Source organism: Ascidiella aspersa, chromosome 2, assembly GCF_963924565.1.
Source record: "Ascidiella aspersa chromosome 2, kaAscAspe10.2, whole genome shotgun sequence".
NCBI classification, from domain to species: domain Eukaryota; kingdom Metazoa; phylum Chordata; class Ascidiacea; order Phlebobranchia; family Ascidiidae; genus Ascidiella; species Ascidiella aspersa.
The window spans coordinates 2,776,197-2,799,608 of record NC_139448.1 but is presented as its reverse complement, the minus strand read 5'-3'; the positions used below and the strand labels follow the sequence as shown (position 1 = coordinate 2,799,608).

Here is a 23,412-nt window from a genome sequence, read left to right as displayed (position 1 = left end):
GTCATAAAATAGTGATTGTAATGACGTCATAAAACATTCTAATCAGAAACAACTAACGTCCAGCAAATGCGAACAGGTGCGTCGTCGACACTCCTGCCAGGCGAAAACTAAACCAATACCGTGAAATATGTGTGATTGATTTTGGAAGAATCATAAACTATCAACAGCGCGGTTTCCTAAGATCTATGTACGGGACTAGCGTTAAATTACGGGCACGCCTTTCGCCACGTGCATTACTAAAAAAAGATCGTTTTCCCCCGGGTGTTATTATGCCATGAATAGCGCAACATCTGCGCCAAGCTGTGTGCCTAGTCAGTTAAAATACAAGCTGCAGTTTAGGGGAAATATGTTGTGTCAACTGCACACTAAACACGTGGTCTTAGACTTAGAATATGCTTATAGAGAATAATTTTGTTAACTAACGTAACTTAAAAACGGGGGACTTTGAAATGCGCACGACAGTCATCATTATACCACCTTTTAAGAATCTGTTTCAAAAAACATCCGTTGTTGACTAATATCGAATATTTAAAGCAGACTGCGAACAGCGAGGAACATTAACTGCGCCTTTGACGTTTTAGCAATAAAAAGGAAAGACGGTTTGTCTTAGCGTTGTTAATTGTCGAATTTACACTTGATAATATAATCAGCCAACCTAAACAAATAACAAAAGAGAAAAAATATACTGCGTTTTACGGTCGACCAAAAAAGACAAAAACGAAGTTTTGCGTTAGATTTTGGTTACGCATTAGCTTAAGACGCGTGATTCAAAACATAGCCGCTTCGGACAGTTTGCTTAACCCTGACCAAAACGAACAACAAACAATAATATTACTCACAAAAAGGGGGGTAGCAAACCCCGGCCCCCTGGATACGCCACTGTGCAACATGATCATTACTCTTAATCACCTAGGGGGTCTGGGGAGATGTGTTATAAACACCCCTAGAGGTACGTGCGGGGCCCGAAAAAAAATTACGTTTCGTGTATTCTAGACGCTAAAAACGGCGATTAGTTACTATGAGCTTACGATAGAAAATTTGCAACACCTCGTATTCAAGTCCGATTGTCAAGTGATTTTAATTGCGCGCGAAACGCTATGGAATTTCGGTGTAAGAACAGCCTCTGTGACGTATCAATCACCAACTGTTGGACTTCGTTGTCAGCAAAATTTTTATCAGTTTATCGGGAAATAGTTCGTCGACGTTTTAATCGAAGTTTCAAAATGCGACGGTCAAGCGCTCCTTTTCGAGATTTAGGCTAATAAAAACATTCAAACTAGAGCGATCTGAGGTGAAGACGTTTGCTGTAGCTTACACGCCTGTTTTCTCTACGTGGTTGAGAAGACGGTTCATTTTATCAATAAAATATATATTCGGTAACAGGCCTGCTTGAGAATACTTGAGTCGGTGACAGGCCACTGCTAAATGAAACAACGATAATGAGCGTGATTAGGCGTTATCGGCGATAAGCACCGACGACCAACGTGTTTCCAATGCCAGGTGCAATGTTTCCGATGTAAAAAAATGTTATCGATGTAACATTGCAGCAATCACGGTTTTAGTTTTGTGATAATTGTTTACTGAGATTTCAAAGGGGGGGTGTCAAGACTCCTAAATACCCCCCATGCTACGCCCCTGTATGTAACATACTCAAGTCTCCTCCTACTGTAACTAACACACACTTAATAACCTGTCCACCTGTATATATCAGCAGGAGGTCCAATGTTTCCACCTTTTATCACTTCAGGGGCTGAATAGCTCAAGGTATGTTGTGTTGTTGCCGCTACATCTAAAGTTGTAGAGTCCCACACACTAGCTGTGACCACATTTACAGAACCAAAGTCAGCCAATTTTACATTTAAGCGCTTGTCAAGAAGCACATTAACTGGCTTGATATCTCCATGGTAAAAACTTTTACCATCTGGATGGTTGTGAAGGTATCTAAGAGCTGAGTTAAGTTGGGAGGCAATTAGGCGTCGTTGATCCCAACTTATCTCCTCACTTGATTGGAGTAAACCATCAAGATTTCCACACTCAATATACTCCAAGATAATGGCAACTATGTTACTACTCCAGTTTGCGATGCCATATAATTTTACAATATGATGATGAGTCATTCGAACCAACACTTCTGCTTCTCTTTTAAAGCTGAGCAACAAAATGAAACATGGTTTGACAAAGAAATAGAAGGTTTGCATTTTGGTAGAAATGATATATAGGCAGGGGCACGCAGCTTCGGACGGTGAGTAAAACTTCGACAAAAACTATAATGTCACTTACGAAAAGGGGGGTCCGAATCCCCAACCCCCCCCCACCCCCTGGATACGCCACTGTATATAGGGTGTGCATTTTGGGTTTTTTATGAAAAAAACATACAACAAAAGCATTAAAGGATGACAATACAATGGTATTACTCATTGAGGCGTTTGTTTATAACATCTTTTGTTCCTGTGATTGCGAAACACTTTGCCGCAACTTTTCCGAGCTTTGGATGTTCACAAATTCGAACATGAGCAAAACCTCCGCAGCCAATGTAGTGAGTTTCATCTTTGCTGGTTAAAAACTCACTTGGGTCAAATACTGGAAGTTTGGAAGAGAATGACAGGTTCTGTAAATGCAAATGTTGCCATGTTAGTTTCATAATCATTAATGATACCAATCAAATACTTAAAAGAGACGAAGCCCTATTAAGGTTGAGTTTGCCTACCAACCTTTGCTCTTCAATACCCTTATTTATAAAAAAAATTACATTTGACAAATAGTTTTTTATTGAAGTCTATGCAATGGATAAATTAAGCCAGTGGTTCCTAAATTTTTTTGTGACATGTCTTGACAACCCACTATTTTTTGGCCGTGTACCTGCGAGATCTTGTTGAGATATGCCATACCTCAAATAAATCATTAACAATAGTTAAATTTACAAAACACATTGAGGGGCAGCAAGGAATATGAGCTGGAGGATTTAAAGCCTATTAGATTGATTTTATGTGAACTGAAGCATTTTGGCATGGTGAGACATGTGACAAAGATTTAAAACCATTTTGTAAAATACAGTTGCTGCTTGACGGCAGCAAATATAATTAGATTGGTTGCACCCTCTGTACAACAGAGGTTGTAAATGAATAAAGCTCAAAGTCATATTAGGAAGCAAATACAAATAAAATGACGCAATACCGAGAAACCGTCAAAAATTAGCATCCCCAAAACCTGTGAATTTAGTTAATTATACATGCGTATACACAGGACAGCATAAAAGCAGATCTAACAGCACGGACTGAATAGGACAATTGAAACAAATATACAAAAAGTTAAATACTGAAGAGATTCAAAGAATAGACCAAGGTGAAAATTGGATGTATTTTTACTAACAATATGCAGTAACCCAGTAGCTGTATACCTTTGTTTTATTACTGTAAAAAAGCTGGATTCTAGACCAGTGCCAAAAATTGTTTAAATATAAAGTATTTTCTTGTTGCTGCATAACGTGCACCACATACTCAGCATTAAAACACTTTATGTTGCATAATTTGCATACAAAGTGCACTTTTTGTTTTGGGTCCTGTTGCATCTTAGTATTAAAGGCTTAATTTGTAGAAAAGTTGTGAAAGGATTAACAAAGGTGTTCTAAAGGCTTTAACTTAACATTTGTTTGTGATTCAAAAGTGCAGGATTATTGAAGATTTTAAACTAATAAACAAACTGTTAATACCAAAACATACCTGGTCAGCCATCTTGAAAGGTTGTTTAACTTTTCATCAATTAACCACAAGCCATCATTGTTATGTCTTACATTGCTCACAAACTATTATTAAAGGAAGAATGTACAAGTCGTGAAAGATTTACAGGTGAATATAAAACAAATATTTAAACAAATGAGTGGGAACTCCATAGTCACTATCATCATTAAATTTCCTTACTGGATTTTTGAACATATAACAAAGATTTAAACAAAACAGCGGTTACCAATGCTTTTTGTTTTGGTCGTATGATACGGTTGACTGCACGTGAAGAATGCCTTAGTTACGTCCTAGTTGCGAAATATTTCTCGTTATAACGAATTGGCGAAACGTGTGAGTTTTTGATTGCTGATAAATTTTTTAGGCTGTTCGTGAACAAATTTTCTCTGGTTTATAAACCAATTGGTAAAATATTTAACTAGACAACCTTGTTTAATAAATTGTTTCTAAGGTTTAGCTTTATTACCACTTTTTGTATTGAAAAAATGTTTGTTGGAAGATGCAACATTAAGAACCGGTGTTCCTTCTAAGAAAATCTTCCACTGCGCAAACATTTTTTTTAGTGCGCAAGAAAATTTTAATGCTGCGTTGACAGGGGCCCGCGGCAGTTTAATGTTTTTTGTATAGGGCGAGGCGTGAAAATTTTAACGATGAAGTCGCAAAGTGTGACATCATTAGACTTTCCACATGGCCGCTTCAAAGGTGGCCTGGCCACCTTTGCCTCCGAAAAAGCCACCTTTCCGCCAAAAAGGTGGCTTTTCTCTGGCCCTACGAGAAACACATATTCCCACGACCTTAATGTAAAAATTGCGGTTGTGTTAAAATACACGTCCCCAAAAAGTGAATTTCAGTTTCATGATGCCGAATCATTCAAACACTTCACTGCTGTGTCCGGCACTCTTCTAAACTCATTTTTTCTTTAAGCTTGGATTTCCTGTGCAGACACTTAAGTCTACGCGAGAAAGAAAATCATACACAGCATGGATGATTAAAACCGGTTAGACCAGTGGTCGAACTTTTTTCGTCGCGGCCCAAATACTTTTTTCGGAGCTATTAAAGGCCAGCCACATGAAACCACTATGAAAGCAGTGTCAGGATATATGTTTTAAGTTAGAGTCATTATAATGACGTCACAAACTTAGAAACACTTGTTTTTCTCAAACGAACTCGTGCGCAAAATTGTCGCATAAAAAAAAATAAATAAAAAATTGGATTGACGAGTTTTAAATTTACAAAACTTCGATTAAAAGGTAAGTGACGTATATGGCCCACAAAGGAGTCGAATTTTTGTTAAAATAACGGAATTTATAATATAATTTAACAGAAGTTGGACTGTACAGTTATGGGTCACACGACGCAAGAAATTATAGAACATCGATTTTCGGCTGAATAGATTTAAGTATAAAACTTATTAAAGTACATAAAAATCCTTACATGTGACGTCACAAGTAACTAAAAACGTTGCGTCTATTTGTTTTTAGTTGATAATCGCTTGCCTTAGACGTGTACCTAATACATAAAAGTTTAACACTATATCATCTCCTTGGTTGGATGGCGGCACCCGCAATCATGTAATACGTTCGCAAGAAACACGTAAGAGGGATACATTACGTTAATCTTGTGTTAAAATTTAAATAGAAGTTACTCATGTTACAATCGCCATATTGCAAAGTTAAATGGAAAATTAAATTTAACTAGATATATTTTGGTAGAAATTGCATTTAGCAGGGAGTCTAAGTTCACACATCGTCAGCCTAGGCTCTTGACACCGAGAAAAGGCGAAATGCTACACGGCGCCTTAATGCAGAAAATACGCCATACCATAATGTAAAGCATACACTATACAACGAAGAATATACGCACGAAGCGTGAAAATTTTGCGTTAACATATAGTTAAAGTTGACAAAAAATACAGTTTGACAGGCGCTCTCAAAGCCATTTGGCAAGTGGGCCTGAACCACGATGAGACAATATAAAAAATCGTAGCCACACCAACTTTTAAAATATAGTGCACTGAATGTGCGACTAACACGCGGCCCACAACCACATGTTATTTAAAGCAACTCACAAACGCAGTAAATGTAAACTATAAACAAAAATGAATCTAAACGCAGAAAACTTTTTCGTTTACTATTTTCGGCTCCGCTGTATATACAAAAGTGTCGCCTGAGTTTGACAACCTGTTTGTGAGTGCAAATGTAATTTTGAAACCGGAATGAACTTCAGTCTTGTGAGTTTATGTTATTTTATTAACGAGCGTTTAACGAATATGTCCGTTATCCTGGTGAACTTAAACTGTAAACTAAAATTGATCGACTTTCCCTGGAAGATATTATACATAAGTAATTAAAATAATAAAAGTATTTTCAGTTATAATTCAAACTTCGATGCGGTTATTTCCACAAACCAATAAAAAATACTGTGGTAACAAACTAAGTGTAAGTCATGAATAAAAACTACTGTGTGAAATATTTATTCGGTTTGCTACGATTTGAATCCATATTTAAAGCTTGTTTTGTTGTTTTAATTTAAATCCATGTTGTTGTGTTTTTCTGGTTTGCGGCACTTCTTTTACCCAGACGTTTCAACCTTTTATAGACACGTACCAACTATAGCGGAGTTTTACTCTAGCTAGCACCCAAATGTTTTTTGTTTTGGTTGCTATTGGTCATATATTCGGGATAGTTTTCTAATTTTAATGATTTATGGGTTTACTTGACGCACGTATGACTTAGACTGGACCTTGACTTGTTATGTTTTAAAAAGGCTTGACTTTGCTTTAAGTCGTTTTTAAATGTCTATATTACACTACGACTTACTAACAGGACAGTATGACGAAAAAGATGACAAGTGAAAGTTTTTACGGAAGAAAAGTTTATGAAATAAGTACAAGAACGCCGTTGTATTACTTACTGATAGAGGGAGCCTAATACAACCGGCTTAGTTGGCGATAAAAGTTATACACGCGAGTATGGATGTCCGATAATATGGATTGGAGCTGATACTCCTTACCAGGTAACAATATCGGTACATGTCCGATACTGTATCGCTTCCAATATCAAGTTAATATTGAAATTCTAGCTCATGGTTTGCGATCCAACACAAGAATCTTTATCTTAAAATATAAATTTGTATAAAATAGTAGATTGAAGTAAACTAAGCTTCTTAACGTTTAAGCAAATTGTGGCCTAATCAGCGGTAAAATACAATTGAACGTTTCAATTTGTTTAAACATAGAAATGAATTATTTGGTATTAAAAGTGATTTTTATACAAAATTATATCGGTTTTGGGATAAAAAGTATCCGACATCCTTATTTACGACGTATAAAATATATTTAAAAAGACTCAACTAAAATATGTTGAAGTAAGCTTTTTGTTTAATTTATATATGGCTTTACACATAGTAAAACTCATTACATTGATCTAACTTTGCGTAGTAAATCAATTTATTAAAAAAATACTGCACAATTTATATAAAATACCTGTGCCAGATAGTTTGACAAATTAGTTTTTTTTCAGTTTATCAAATTAGTTTGTGTATAATGTTTGTTTTTAGTTTGTAAAATTAGTTTCAGTAAAATAATTATTTGGTCAATTCATATTTTTACTTTGGTTTTACTTTGGAGAAACTAGTTCACCAATTTTACCACAACCAATTTTTTATTTAAAGTGATATACACAAATAAAAAGTCATTGGTTCGGTTAAACTATAAATGTCAATCAAATTATAAAAAAATCCACTGTCTATGAGTTACGTGTGCGAATAGTTTTACAAACGAGCCATGTCTTGTGGTGAAATGACGTCACCAATTTTACTATATTCGGCATTGTGATTTCTTTCTTCGACGCCCAAATCAACGTTGGCGTATTGTGACGATTGTATATGAAGCTCTGTAAATCAAAATCAACCGTATATAATCGAAATAAAAAACAATTATTTGGAGCAAAATGCTTTGAGGTTGTGGTAAGACGTAGTTACAATATTAAAGCTCATATAAAAGTATTGTACGGTCGACGAAGTACCTTACAATTGTTCTAGAAATTAATTTAGTTTCTTTTTACTCGTAGATTTTTTAACAATCAGTGGTTTATCTATGTGTGTTTTAGACTTTGAGAGAAAAGAAACCAAAAAAAAATATCGCTGTTTATTCTTAACCTTGATGACTTTCTTGTGCTGGTTCGGATCGCATTTTTTTCTACAACTTCCTAAAAAAATAAATTTATATTGAATGTAATAAATAAATGGCTTAAAAATGTTTAAACGTGTATAATAGAGTCAGTTGAAAACAACAAACACATATTTTTGAGTCCCACTTACATTCTGTAGTAAACAACAGCGACCAGTTGAACGGAGATGATCACAAGAGCTGCTACAAGTAAAGCAATTGGTGTGTTGCTTTGGGAAGCTGACACACAGCAACCTAAACAAGGTTAGGGTTAAGATTAGCAAATATTGCTTAGATTTGTCGAGGAAATCTCACTTTGATTACGAGTTATTGTCGTGAATAATTTGCAAGGGCGAGACTTTGTTGTTAACATTTAGTTTGCAAAAAATAAAATTCTTTTTTTAAAGGGTTTTGACATTAGTTGAAAATTTTAGTTTTTAAAAATATTTAATTTATCGCTCGGATTTATTTCACTTTTTAAATACAAGTAAATCGCAATATAAAAATGTCACTTCAATTTTTCTCATTGTAATTTATGAGATGCCATATATAAAAACTTCTACTAATATTGTTGTTGTCATTAATACAAGTTTAACTTACTGTTGCATGTTGTCAGAACTTCTGTTTGTTGAGATTGAGTTGTTACACCCACACGTTCTACGTTGTTTGTGTTGGTTGACAAAGCAGGCGATGATTGATGAGTAGATTGCGTCATTGTAGATTTGGTGAAATGAGACGAAGTAAAAGCTGACACTTTCTTTGTAGTAGTTGTGGGGTGGAAAGATAAAGCAGTGGTTTCGGGGCCCGCTGCTGTAGTCGCTACGTTTTCTGTAACATATTGGATTAAAAAAACCTTTACAAATTTGAACCTTATCGTCGGAACAACCGGCATAATATTTTAAAATATACAGTTACGTTAGAAACTGTGATGTATTTTTAACTTTTTGTTTTTGCATGATGAGTTAATTTATTTTGTCAAATAGAAATCTATCTTTTGATAATGCATGTTTTAGTTGCGTATTAACCGTAAAAAAATTAAAAAATAATCTTTTATTTTACACTGCTTATAAAGTAAAGGTATTTTTCTTCTAAGATTCACTAACCCAGGCTTCTCGGACAAATGTATCCGAATGTTGTTCCACAAGGAATGTCAAACCACAGTAAACTGGTAATCCAGGAAATTCCAATGGTGACACAATTCTCATCTACAAAAGCACTTCCTCCGTTATCAGGTTGCGATTTCCACCACGACGTATACACCAAAGCTGTTCCATCCAACCAGCGGAACTCACCACCACTTGCAATTCGCTTTAAACCGATGAAGAATCCCTTGCGTGGAACTGAAAATAAATTGGAGAGGACACAATTAAGACCTATAATTATGGATGTCCGATAATATCGAATCGGGGCCAATACTCAATGCTAACTGTTATTATCGGTATTTATGGGATCGAAGCCGATCCGATGCCAAATTGAATTTGGAATTCTACACAAGATTTGGGATCCAAATCAGCGTTTTCTACCTTAAAGGTGAAGTAACCAAAAATAGAAGGTTAACAATTGCATGTAACCGAGCCGCTCGCGTTATATCATCAATAGGTTGCATCATTATTGTTATACTTACAGTGTTTATGCCAGGGGTGGGCAAACTGCAGCTCGCGAGCCGCATGCGGCTCTTCGGCATGTTTTTGTGGCTCTTCTAGTCGAATCACAAATAAACAAAATAAAAGCCCCGATATTTTACAATTTACACATTTGGAAAAATTGCGAGCAATACAAAGAAAATTTACGTCAAGTATTGGACGCTCAAACGGTTCAGTGAAGTGGATTAAGTTAGCAAAGCCACACTTTATTACTTCTAGCAGGAAGCCCAAAAAAATTGGCGAACACCGCGCTTTAGGGAGAGCTCATCAAGCAGAGGTATTTTCAATAGAAAACTTGATAAAAGTATTACATTTTCCGCCTAAAGATCATATGATAACTGAGCTTTTCCAATGACAAAAATTTTCATTTTGTTTAGTTTGAACCTTGAAGGTTATTTATTACAAATCAACTTATAGTATTATTTATAGTCTTTTATGTGTTTTGAATTGATTTGATTAGTGTTTGGAGTTTTCTGGGTTTTTTTCATTCACGGTTTGGCATTTTTTTCAAAGTTTTAATCTGGCAACCCTGATCCGAATTCCGAAGAGTTAGTTAACACCTGGTCAACGCAATTTCATTGCTAAGACAGTAAGCTCAGTTAAGTCTGCTTAAATTCACTGCAAAATAAAAACGATGACTTCTATGCTAGCAAAAAACGAAAATTTGAAAATAAAAACAGAGGTTATAATCTAGAGTGGCGAGAAAACTATGCGTATGCTAGTCAATCAAACAAACCTCTGTTTTCTTAACTTTTTTTGACGCTCTCTGGTATTTTCTGCAAATGGCTCTTCTACTGAATACATTTGCCCACCCCTGGTATAGGCTATGTTATTTTGGAATTTCTTTGGTATATTTACCGATCAACTTACACCTGGTGGTAGTAAATCAGTGTTTCTCAACCGTTTTTCGCGGCGACCCAAATATACTAAGCGAAGTATAGGCTAACAGCGAAGCTTTGGCGGCACAATTCTCTTTTGTAACACAAAAAAACGTAATACAAATAGCATAAGTAAATTCCAATTTAATCTAAAGCTAATTTTAGCCTAAAACAAACACATTTGAAAGATTCACGTTCATCTGTCATACTCATTTGAGCATAGTCATACTGTCATCAGGTATTAATCGCGGTAAGTTTTGCCCAAAATATCGTATATCGGCATCGAAATAAAATGTCAAGTATCGCCATCCCTACCTATAATGCAATTATATCTGCGAAATTATATGTGATAGAGCAGTATAACATGTAAGACAGTAAGTGTATAACAACGGAACTAGCTACCTAATGTAGATATCTATACACAGAGCGCAAGAAACAACACCGTCAGAGGAAAATAATAAAACCTGCGTGGAACTTATATACCCTGTCTATGCGAAAATTATCTATAATAACTTACTACGACAAATAACGTTTTGCTAAAGTAAATTCAAATAGTGTTCGGCCTTACAAATGGTGTTTTGGACAACAAAAGTTTTAATACTTAGTTCCGCAAGCTAAAATGTAAATTCCATATTTATTTAAATCAGTTGTTTTTATTAATTTTAAATTAACAGCATGATGGATAAACCAACACCCATCCTTGGACAAACCCGCCTTATTATATTTTAATATTTAAATTTTAGCAAACCCATCTTATCATATCCATCCAGTTTAGGGTGGATAAGTGTGCCTTGCAAGGGCGGGTCAAGTTTTTTGTTTTGTTAGGGGATCCAAGTATTTTGAGATTGCGTCACTACATTACGTCATAATGTGGTCATGAATCAAGAACCAATCCGCTTTGTTCGATTCGCCCCTGTTAATTACCCCACGAGTGTATGGCTGCACTGAAACCACATAGAAAATTTGCACGATGCTTTCACATGTCCTGATGAAATAAACTATGTTATATTCATGTTTAAAAAAGATTGCACGGCGCATTTGGGTTGAACAAAATCCCGAAGAGGGTTAAAACATAACATTGAGGTAAATAAGAAACATTTTTGCATTAACTTAGTCAACATTGGTTAAATTATAGTTTGAATGCCATACCTTTTTGAAATACCATTTGTTAGAAAGTTGTCACATTTTGAATGTACTAAAATAAAAGTTCTTTGCGGTCACATTGTATTCCTGGAAGGGTTGCGTTATTCTGATGAAGACTGGCTGTAGATGAAAGCATGCTGTTGGTACACTTTGTTCGGATGATCTCGTTTAATGCGCCACTGGGGCGTACAACTATTACGAGGTGCTGTAACAACTATAGTGGCTGTCACGCGCGTCAATCTCGGCTGTGGGAGATAGGCTTTAGTATTAACCTCTTTTGACGCAGGAAAACCGCTTGGGTCAAAGCAAGGTTCGGGCAGGGAACCTTGTTTGATCTTGGCGGTGCAACGTAGTTCTGGTGCCACGAGAAGGTTAGGGTGCGTTGTAGGTGGCCCATAGAGCTCGTGGCACCATTTTGAATAAATAGGTTGCATTTAGCTTCGCGTTGCAAATAGTGGGATAAGCCGCCACCAAGTTGCGTAGGATGTCGTAGATGTGTGGCGGTTTGAACTAAATAGGGACTTTCGTGCTAGATTCCGACGGTTGTGTTCATGGGCTTGTCTTGTGTCCGTGTAACGCAAGTCAATACAAACCGGTATTGGCACCAAACCTCGCGTAGGGCATGGGACCCCAAACCCTCTGTCTTTAGCTTTTAAAAGCAGTTTTAACTTCCCTTATTTTGGGTAAATGGGTGTTTAATAATAATCGGAACGGTGCTTTGTTATCTTTTTAGGGTTGCGCAATTAACACCGTTCTTTAAAACAACGTGGTTCCTAAATTTAATTTTCGTTTTTACTTTTTCTTTTTCCTGGAGCTATGACTGGTCCCCGTAGGAATTGGTTTTCAAGTTAGTTGACGGGATTAGCCCGATATAATTACAAATGGTCTGTTGCAGAATCAGGCCTTACCTTGCAGTTTTATTTCCCACTCTTTAATTTTCCCTTCCTGTCCCCGTGAATAGGTAGCAATAAAACTGCTTGGCAAGGAAACCGCTTGAAAACCAGTTGAATCTGAATGTATTAAACACTTGAGCAGAAAGTTTTAAAGCGCTTTGGTCAGGAAAATCATAAATTCTAGTTTTCCATTTTAGAAATCCCAACAACGAGTTGTCTTACTGTCAAAAGCTTCTCGTCCGGTCATGAGCTCCATTTCTTATCGTTATTTTTTTGCAAGCATTGTTATCAAGGCGTTTTTCACCTAAACGTGTTGCTCCACAGTCGATGTTGACGTTGCTAATTTCCAACTAACCATTTTTTATGAATAAAGTTACATTCGATATTTCTATCTACATAATAAAATAAATAAAATAAAAGAGAAAGTTTGTGAGATGTAAGTGTGTGGCAAGATGTTCGCCCAGTAGGTGATGGTTATAATATGAAATTCTCACTTTCAATTTACAATGGTTGCAAAAGTAAAATTTGAATGTTTCCAACTAAGACTATTATGTTTAGGAACTTATTGATGCCTGTTACCACGTAAAATTTAGGTAGAGTTCGCAAATTCACGAAGAATTGAATTTTTATTTTAAAGCCGTTTGTTAGCGATAGTGATCGAGGTCAAAGCCTAATGACTTCTTACAATGTGTTTACCCACGTTATACTTGGCAGAGTTCGCGAAAAAAGCTTTATTGCAGCAGTTAACAGTAAGCATTTGTTTTTTTAATTTAAGATTTTTTTTTTTTTTTTTTTTTTAAGGATTTTTGTCACGTTTGACGCAGTTTAGCACCGGGATTACGTATTTGCTTAAATATGACGCTATTAAGCAAGTCTTGCTGCTGCAACCTAAAGTTTTACGTTTGGGAGTTATTCTCAATTGACAAACGTAACGGGTTTTCGATCTTCGACGAAAGAACTGTGTGTTGTGTGCACTTAGTAAGACCATTGCACAAAATAAAACCATCAATAAACAAACACATTTGAGACAGATTGCACTTTGTTTCTGACGCCGATTAGTAAGGCGCGCGGTAAGACAGGTTTCCCAGATAGGTAAGAAAAGTTGTTTGAAATGTTGAACTCTTCAACCATTAGTATCGATGTTGTGAATAGCGTGTTATGAGCAGGTTTAAAGTCTAATACGTTTTATTATTTTGCAGTTAGTTTTTGCTGGTTTCATATTTCAGATCTGCTTTGTTGGCATGTTTCGGCAAATCGTTTTGTTTTCCTGAAGTTTTTACTTGAGACGGATTTATTTTTCTGTTTTGGCTATAGCATAAAAAACAACAAACGCAAGCAACCCCCCTTTTATTCATTTACTTGTAAAGGCAACCACTTGTTTTTTATTGATTTAATTAATTAAAGGCAACCACTTGTTTTTATTGATTTAAGTTAGTAAAGGCAACCAATTTTATGAGCAGCATGATGGGCAAACCAACACCCATCCTTAGACAAACCCACCTTATTATATCCATCCATCTTAGGGTGGGTAAGTGTGCCTTACAAGCGGTTCCATTTTTTTGTTGGGGGAGACAAGTTTTTTTAGATCGGGTCACTACATTACGTCATAATGTGACGTCATGAACCAAGAACCAATCCGCTTTGTTCGATCCGCCCCTGCTAATGACCCCACCAGTGTATGGCTGCACCGAAACCACATAACAAGTTTGCACGAAGCTTGAAAATACATACGGTGCTTTCACATGTCCTGATGAAATAAAACATGTTATCTTCATGTTTTAAAAAGGCGAAAATGTTAATTATTTAAGTTACGAAACATGTTACTTATACAGAGTACTATAGAATGTACGGCACATTTGGGTTAAACAAAATCCCTCCGACGGTTAAAACATAACATTGAGGTAAATAAGAAACGTTTTTGCTTTAACATAGTGAAAAATATAGTATGTATGCCATACCTTTTAAATGTTGTATATAACTTAAAGCGTCGTTTGTTAGAAAGTTGTCACATTTTGAATCTACTACATGCTAGAAATAGCAAACAACTCTTGCATATTTCTTTACTGGGAAATATTTTACAGTGGATATTTACAATTTCAAAGAACACACTCTCATTTTATTAAAAAAAAACAAGCAATGTAAAAAAATATAAGCGTAGGCCTACAAATTATTTGAAAATGTTGCGTTTAAAAAACAGAAAAATCTACTTTTTTTTAAGCTGATAGCATACGTTATAATCCATAAAAAGATCGCTGTTTTGGCAAACGTTTTTTAAAACACTTACATTTAGAGTTAGTGGTGATGACATTGTGTGAAACAAAATTATATTGAAATGTTAATTGGTTTTGTTCCGCGAAAAAAAACAATGTTTGATTTTGTTTGCGGCTTGTTAATATTAATGTTGTTTAAATTAATTCTCGCTAGGTAATATTAAGTTGAATTTAGTTTAAACGGCCACAACATTGCAGTAGTTGCGAACAACTTGTGTGTCGAAGCAATGAGTCCATCTGTCTGCGCGTGGATCGTAAACTTCAACAGATTTCTCGTTGCGCCTAAAATCAATACAACGGTTATGTTGAGCTTAAAAATAAAAAACAACGAACTAAAATTTTTTTTTTAATTTTGCAAAGCCGAGAGTTATGTTGCACGTCGATTCAAAACCACTTTTAATTATGTCGGTATTTAATTTCCTTAAAAATCAATATCTGGTTCGTTAAACGTATAGTAGACTCCATGACATAATAATATTAAACAGCTGTGACTCGTGATCTTATTCGTAAGCTATTTTTTCAATAAATTCTCATAAAATGTTATTCATCTATAAACGTTTAATCTTGAAACAAGTTCTCACCCAGCCACGGCACAAATCTTCCCTTGCAAAACGCAAGCTCCGTGGTCATCACGTCCAACGTTCATTGATGCGACCTCGCTCCACTTGCTCGTTCTTGGGTCGTAACGTTCCACTGTTTCTGTGTCGGGATATCCTAAACAAGCAAGAAAAGTACTGAACAAAGTTATAAATGTAACAAATATAACGTTAAGCTGATAACCAAAGTGCTTCGGAGTGACTAAAGCAAAAAAATAAAATATCAGGAAAAATGACACTTTGGTTATGAACATAACGATAATATACTTTTATCAATTTAAGATAAAAATGTCAATAACCGAGTATATTCGTTGTAATATTAAAATAAGTTTAGCCACAGGAAAATTACCAAATTACAATAAATATTTCCTTTTAATGAGCACATGTAAAAAATATCCTGACCGTGTAAACATTAACATGTTCATTTTATGACGTTTTATAGAATCGATTATTTCTCAAACACTAACAAATTAATTTTATACAGATCTCATTAACATGCTGCAAAGGACTCCAGCCATAAGATCAAAATAAGAACTACATCAACGTCGGAATAAACACAGTTCGAAAATAAGTCACCCCCTAAGTACAGTACTATCTCCCCTAAAAATATCGTCCCATTTTCTAACCACAAACAGGATCCAAAAATCCAGTGCCAAAACAGCGGCGCCCTCACGACGCCGTTTAAGCTAGGACGCCCAAACGTCGACACCTAAACGACCGATGGCCCCCAATCGTCCCATTTCGTCTTCTTACAGTTTCAGGTGTTATTTGGCGATTTAGGCTTCATTCCAATGAATTTATGGCGTATTTCGACAGGTTTAGGTCATATACTGTCGTGGATATTACAGTGCATTTGGATTTTTTATGACTTTTGGTCTTATTACTATGGTATTATAGATTTAGATGCGTTGAATATTGTTGCTGTTTAGTTCTTATCGCGTACACATTGCTTACCCCCGATTGCGTAAATGCATCCATCGAATGCAACAGCTGCTAATAAGCTCCTTGCATAGATCATTGATGGAACTTCCAACCAGCGATCGTCCTGGTATTTCTCACATGAACTGAGGTTTGAGTTGTTATCACTTCCTCCAATGGAATAAGCAACATCTGGGAGTGAAACAACAATGCTGCTTTATGACATAATAAGAGATGTAAATAGTTCAAAGACTTAATGTGACACGACCACAAATCAACGTCTTATGTTGGTAGTTCATTTGCAGTTAAATAAACTGCGAACAATAACCTTCGATGTGTATGAATCCCGTTTAAACTGATATAAGTCCACTGCTGACTTTAAGGTGGTAAAGTTTAACAGTAATCAGACTCTTGGTTGTTTTTAACCAACTTCGCATCCATGGTTTCAACCAGACTCGAGATGGCGCATTATAATAATTTTACGATTATCCAACTAAAACGAACAAGCTTCCCAGCAAATCACGAAACCCACGTAAAGATATGAACAGCTATAAATTGGAACATGTCTAATGCCAATGCTATGGTTCCTCTGGTGAAATAAGTTCAGTGAATACATAGAGTATTAAACGAAAAGGCCTAGCATAGTGATTCTCAACCTTACATTGACATTACACTTCGCAATAAAAGTATTTATGCATTTCTAATATACACAAAGTACCGAATTTTAATCATGTCTTTGAAACAATTATTGTATCGAAAATTAAAGCTTTTCTTATCACCTTTAGTTTTGTGACTTATCATTCCCAAACCATTTCCATATTGTTTAAACGAGTGTTTTCGAATGTTCACGTTTTACCGACTCATCATATGCCTGTTTTTCATATTGTTCCATATACATTGTACTGCTTATTTAGTTGTTTGTATAAAAAATATGTTTTTGACACTTATTTTCAGGGTTCGTACGAGTTACATACGAAACAGCTAAGAACCTGGGATAATAATGTAAAAAGTAACTAAACCAATCACCTGCAGACAAGAGCAACATTTGAACGATAAAATCTCACCCAAGCAAAAATGCGGCCTAAAACATTGAATAATTTAACACAATAAACATAATATAAAATTCGCAGTTTGTTGGTGACATTGTTAACATTTATATTTGAACCGCAGACATTACCTCAAGAACCGACTTAAGCCTGCTTTTAATGCTTTAAATCGCACATGTATTGCTTTAACTTCAATCATGTGGATATATTAAAGGTTGCCACAAAGGTTTTGAATCTTTAAATGTCTTTGATGGTGTTTCTCTTTAAAATGATTTGCATATTGAAAATTTTTAAAATCCCTATGTTTAATGCGCTGTATGTTTAAAAAACCTACCTCAAGCAGACTTGGACAACTAGATTTATTTTAGCTTTTTAAAATTAGATTAGAATTAAAATTAGAGCATTTCAGTTTTTTCAAATTAGATTAGAATTAGAATTACCGAATTCCTAAAAAACGAATTTGAACTAGAATTTGAACTTAAATTACATTTTATTATTCACAATCAATTACATTTAAATCGAGTAGTACTTTAATAGGAATGTGCATGTCAATTATGTGTGTGCTAATTTTTACGCATTTAAGCATAGCATATGACTTTAGTCCGTGAAAATTACGTGTCAACTAAAGAGTTTGAATTCAAATTCTTTGTTTTCACCAAGAGACTAAAAATGTCGTTGGACAAAGTAGCATTTTTGGTAAAATCCGAATTAGATTAGAACTAGAATTAGAACACACAAGCAATTGGCAAATTAGATTAAGATTAGAATTAGCCGCATTTTGCTCTAATTCATTGAATTAGAAAACTGGAATTATCAAGTTGGCCAAGTCTGCCTTTAATATTTTAAACTGGTTACTCGCTTAGATCAAGTTACATTATGGCGCAACAGTCATCATACCATCCAAAGCCGCCATTGTATGGTATGCCCTCGCAGTATTCATGTCACGTGACTTGGACCACGAGTTACGTGTGACGTCATACAGAAAGCACGTGGATTGACGATTGGCCTCAAACCAAACACTCTTGTACCCAACCCGACCACCAGAGACGAGGATTGAACCTGAGAAGCAAGTGGTGGTTTTGGTCACAACAAAACTCATTCAGTAACTTTGAGTTTGACATTGATCAAATCAGTGACTTAAAATGGCGGAATTTGTTTGTAATTGTGACGTTATTATACTGATGTGTTTAACCATAAGTAAAGGGATGGCGGTATGTTGTTGTATTTTTATCGGACGTACACAGTTTAAGCATTGCCACACTTGTGCTGTGCTGAATCCGCATAATCTCAGTATGTTTATACATTAAACCCATAAATTCACAAAATTTTAGTTATTACAAACGATATCTCACCATTGATAACAGCAGATGCGGCATAACATCGACCTTAGGGCATTGGAGCCACGAACTCCCAACTATCTCCAGTGATAAGGTTGAGCACTTCACAAGTTGTGATACTTGGGTCACCCCTCCCCCCGCATGTGAAAACGCAATCCCCAACCTTCACCGAAGTTGATGCAATCCTCCCCTCGTTCAGTTTCTGCTCGACATCGTTTCAACATTAACAATGATGCTGTATCTCGATAAATAAGCTATTTGTGAAGGTGATATTATCAAAGCTTCACCTTTAACCGATATAAATTAACTTTCTATGAACTTTTATAGTAAAACCCAGCGATTAGGTTTACGTTTAAAAATTAACAATAAATTTTAACTATTTTATTGTTGACTTTATGTTTGCTTTCAGTGATTAAACGCTTGGGTATTTGTCAGTTATAAATTGTTGTAGGTGTTTACAAATGATCATAAGTCACTCACGTTAAACCATAAAGGTTGTCGTTTCAGCATATAACATACAAAAAAATTACCGGCATTCTTGTGATGTCATTATTAGTGACGTCACACTTCGTGCAGTCTCGTGCTGACCCTTCACCTCCGATCTGAAGAAAGTGCGCTGGATCTGAAAACAACATCGGGTTTGAAACTTGGTTTGGAGCAATCTGATTGGTTGGAACAAAGTTCCCCCAAGTAGGGTTCGTTTTGTGGAAAGTTTTAAAAAGTTACTTTAATGGGAACAGCTAGAAATAACGTGGTTTATACGCAAATTATAAGAACAGTGATTCCAACCAATTTTGGGTTTCATTTATAATCATAAATTCTGGTGCTAAAGTAGTGTATAGTAGTGCCGGAATAAGGAATAACGCACTACAGAAGTGGGTAGTTTGGAGTGTGCTAGAATAAGGCGCTAAAGCCATGTGTAGTAGAGCTAGAACGGTTCTAATTCGGCTTTGGTTTGCCGAAAAACACAAGGATAAGATGAGTCATGTGATCGGTTACCGCTTACCTAGGGTTACGCTTTGTTTTGTGGAAAGTTTAAAAAGAATATTTCATTGTCAAAGCACAGCTAAAAAAAACGTGGTTTGGAAAACATAAAAGCAGTGGTTCCATAAAATTCGGGGTTACATTTGTAATTATAAATTTCGGGTTTCCCTGGTAATAGTAAATTTCAACACGTTTAAAATTTCACTTAAAATGTCGCGATGAAAGTTTAAAAGAAAATATTTTGTCCATAAACCGCGCTCCCAATGCGAGTGCAATTCGCTTGTGGCTAGTGCTGATTGACACCCATGTCATCTGGCGAGTTCAAAAAGTGTTGTTATCAGAACTACCCAAACTTAACCAGAGAGCTGCAAACATTCTGCAACTGCATTAGGTTAGGTATGAGCCGGCTATGTTAGCGCCTATTTACTAAACCATCCCGAGAAAGATGTGGCGCCGGAAATACGTATTTGTTACTAACATCGCTTTCGCTAAATATTAATAGTGTTGCCACTATAACACTGGCTGTATCCTTGAAAGGTTTTATTATATGGGCCGAAAATTTATTTTCGGGACATATCTTGTTTTTGCCCGAAAATGTTTCAGACCGATTTTCGGCCGGACCTTTATAGAAAAAGTATACATCGTAGAACTTTCAAATTTTCAGAAATGGCGCAGAGTGGTATGAAGGTGCAATGTCGAGGTTTGTTTTAAATGTGTTTTTCGACAACCTATTTTAAACAAAATACTGAAGATTGCCTTTCGGTTACATGTGACATAGTCACAACTAATTCTTAAATCATCGGTTATAAAGCGAGATGTGAGCACACTGACACGTTATGGTTAAACATAATATGTAATGGTGATTAACAGGGAACAACTTGATGGCCACCCGAGAACGATTTGGCACCGGGATTATATATTTCCCTTAAATGATGCCAATCGATTAATTGCTGCTTTCACACAGGCCGTTTCTATATAAGGTTTTACTGGTATTGTGGGAAATATTTTTAATTTTACACACAATCAGCGGCTAAAAGCATAGGGACGACCAGCTGCCAATGCCATTGCAGTTTTACTGTTATAAGCTACCAAAAAAACACATAACATGAAATTTGTTTTACCGAACGTGTAGCTCCACCTAGTGCAACGATTAGGGAAATTAAAACGTTTTAACAACTTTACGCACTATTTAGCACTCTAGCCAGGATCTAACTAGTCTATCCGTAACATTACTTTTTTGTAACATATTAAATTGCTATTTTTAAATCATCAGCAATAACACGTGGTTACGTTTGTTCATAATTCAGGACCGATAAATGTCTCGGGTTTTCGTCATTTAAAAGTTGTATTACACGCTCAGCCAAGTGTTGTGTGCTATAGTCGAGTGTTTTGTCGTACCATCACAGAAACAACACAACGCCGCACTTTGTTTGCATGCCAAACTGTTTAAACAAATGGCTCAACAGGCGGCTTCAGCAAACTTTTATACCACGCCAGTCGAGAAAGCATTTAGTTAAACACTTTCACTCACAATCAGTGGTCAATAGTCGAACGACAATCATCGCCTTTTCTGTTTTACAATGTATGTTACATGTTTTTTAATCACAGCAAATAATACACATCGAATATGTTGTGGAATTCATATTTACCGAACGTGTAGCGCTGCGTATAGTGCAACGTTTAGGCATAAGTAAAACTGTTATGCGATTTGAAAATATATTTTCATATTTATTAGCGGTCTGACGAATCCGTAACACCACTTTTTGGTTTCATGCGAATTTCCACATTTATTTTTTATAGTAATGGTCTATCCACGAGGCAAACACATTTTTATGAGGCTAAGCCAATTCTCCGAGTTCTTATTATCATTAATGTTCCTAATAGATAAATAGGATCTTAGACCAGCGCGTTTTAGCTTTCGCATAATCAAATGTTTTATTGGTTGCATAATGTACTATTTTATGAAGTAATGGTTTGCGTGTCATCACGAGTTTTCGTCAAGTAGTGCCACTGAGTTTCCGATCTGACATTTCGCCTATAATTTGTGAACAGTCCGTTGTGGAGGCGGTGGTAATTAAGGTGAGTAATGCGACCCATTTCTTGTGTAAATATTTAGTTGCCCTTTCAATCTATGGACGCGTGGAGATATTTCTCGCATGACGTTTGAAAGACCGTTATTAACTGACGCTCTTAAGAGAGCGTTGATTTTTTATAAGATTACATGGAGAAGCGGTTAGATTGTGTGTATATATTGTATGAAATTTCTGTCCATAGTTCAGTTGATTCTAGTAAGCTATCTCGGTTTGATTCTATGTTTTTAGTTTAGATTATACATTACTTTGTTTAATTCGTACTCATTGTCTAAGGTGCGGTAATATTTAATAAAATGTAGGCTGGATTAAATGTTGTGATTGTCCAGATATTTATTTTATTATTAAATTAATCTAAAAACCGAATTATAAACTCACATACGGCTTTAGTTTAGCTAATATTTGCGACAAACTAAATTAGAAAACGAAAAAGCCGAAACACTACAGTGTGTTTAACGACGCAAAATTTACGCAGAATTAGCGAAATATCGCGTTTATTGTCGCAGTTTAAACAATAAGCAATTTTTATTTCAAACGGTTTACGGTTTTGTCTGACGTTGGATTTTTTTCGTAACTGTAAAAATCAAATTAAATTCTTGAATGTTAGTTGTTAGTGGTAGCTTTTCAAGTAGCTTATAATAAACGGCTTAAAAAAATGACTCTGTCATAATATCAAATGTCCATTTACTGACCGTGTATCATTTACGTTGATTTAACGAATTATCGCACGTATTGCAGGTGTAATGTATTTTATATAGCAGGTGCACAAGCATAACTATTTTGTGTGGAATTTACTGACCGTGTAATGTAGTGCACCTTTAAAGACGATATATGTTGAAGCAGTTTGCGTTACCGCCTCTTTATTAAACCTACCCGAGAATAAAGTGATATGTAATAGTGATGAAGAGCCCACAGCATTAAAGATTGTTTCATTTTTGTTCAAACCCAAAAGTCAGGTTGATTTCACAAATTATCGCGCGTATTGCAGGTGGAATGTATTTATATAGCACGTACACAACTATACATAAAGGACGAGTCCTTTATCAGTTAGAAAATCTATTTAACCTGGGCAACGCTGGGTATTTCATCCTGTAACAACAATAAAACAAGGTATTTACCAGCTTTTTGTACTCCAATGTGCGAGTCGGCGACAGCACTTTTCTGTATGGTGGTACTTTCCTGAATGTTGGTACTATCCTGGATGTTGATACTTTCCTGTATGTTGCTACTTTCCCGTATGTTGGTACTTTCCCGTATGTTGGTACTTTCCAGTATGTTGGTACTTTCTTGTATGTTGATACTTTGATTGAAGTTCAGGTTTGATAAAGTCGGATGTATAACTGTTTCAGCTGGGAATACAAGTACATAGTTGTGTTATTACATATAATGGCTTAATACAACACTTAAGGATAAAATATGAAACATTGTGGCATATTATGAACCTACTCTGATGCCAATGTGATAAAACATTACAGACAATATTGATACTGGTGATTTTGCGGCCCAGTGTAGTTTGCATTTTCTTGTAATGACTCTTTCATTAAACAATTTGGTCGACACTGACACAGATAAATAGCTCAAAACTTACATTTTTCTCCAATTCTTAATGTGGGGGGATCTGGGGCTTCCCTAAATGGTGGAAGGAAACTTGATAAGCTTGTCAGTTGTTCAGTTGTTTTGTAAGGTCGCCTTAACTTCTTGGAAATTGC

The 23,412-nt window shown here is 35.7% G+C and overlaps 1 protein-coding gene across 1 annotated transcript in view; it reads right to left on the bottom strand.

Moving 5' to 3' along the window:
• The window catches only part of LOC146163134 (uncharacterized), a 35,781-nt gene extending 31,868 nt beyond the window's left edge, over window positions 1-3,913 (bottom strand). The window contains exons 1-3 of the mRNA XM_083382910.1: window positions 3,720-3,913; window positions 2,415-2,608; window positions 1,699-2,148 (exon numbers count right to left, since the gene is read on the bottom strand). Coding sequence (XP_083239036.1) covers window positions 1,699-2,148; window positions 2,415-2,608; window positions 3,720-3,731 — 656 coding nt within the window. The 5' untranslated portion in view covers window positions 3,732-3,913. The remainder of the gene's footprint in view (window positions 1-1,698; window positions 2,149-2,414; window positions 2,609-3,719) is intronic.
• Between the last annotated feature and the right edge of the window lie 19,499 nt (window positions 3,914-23,412).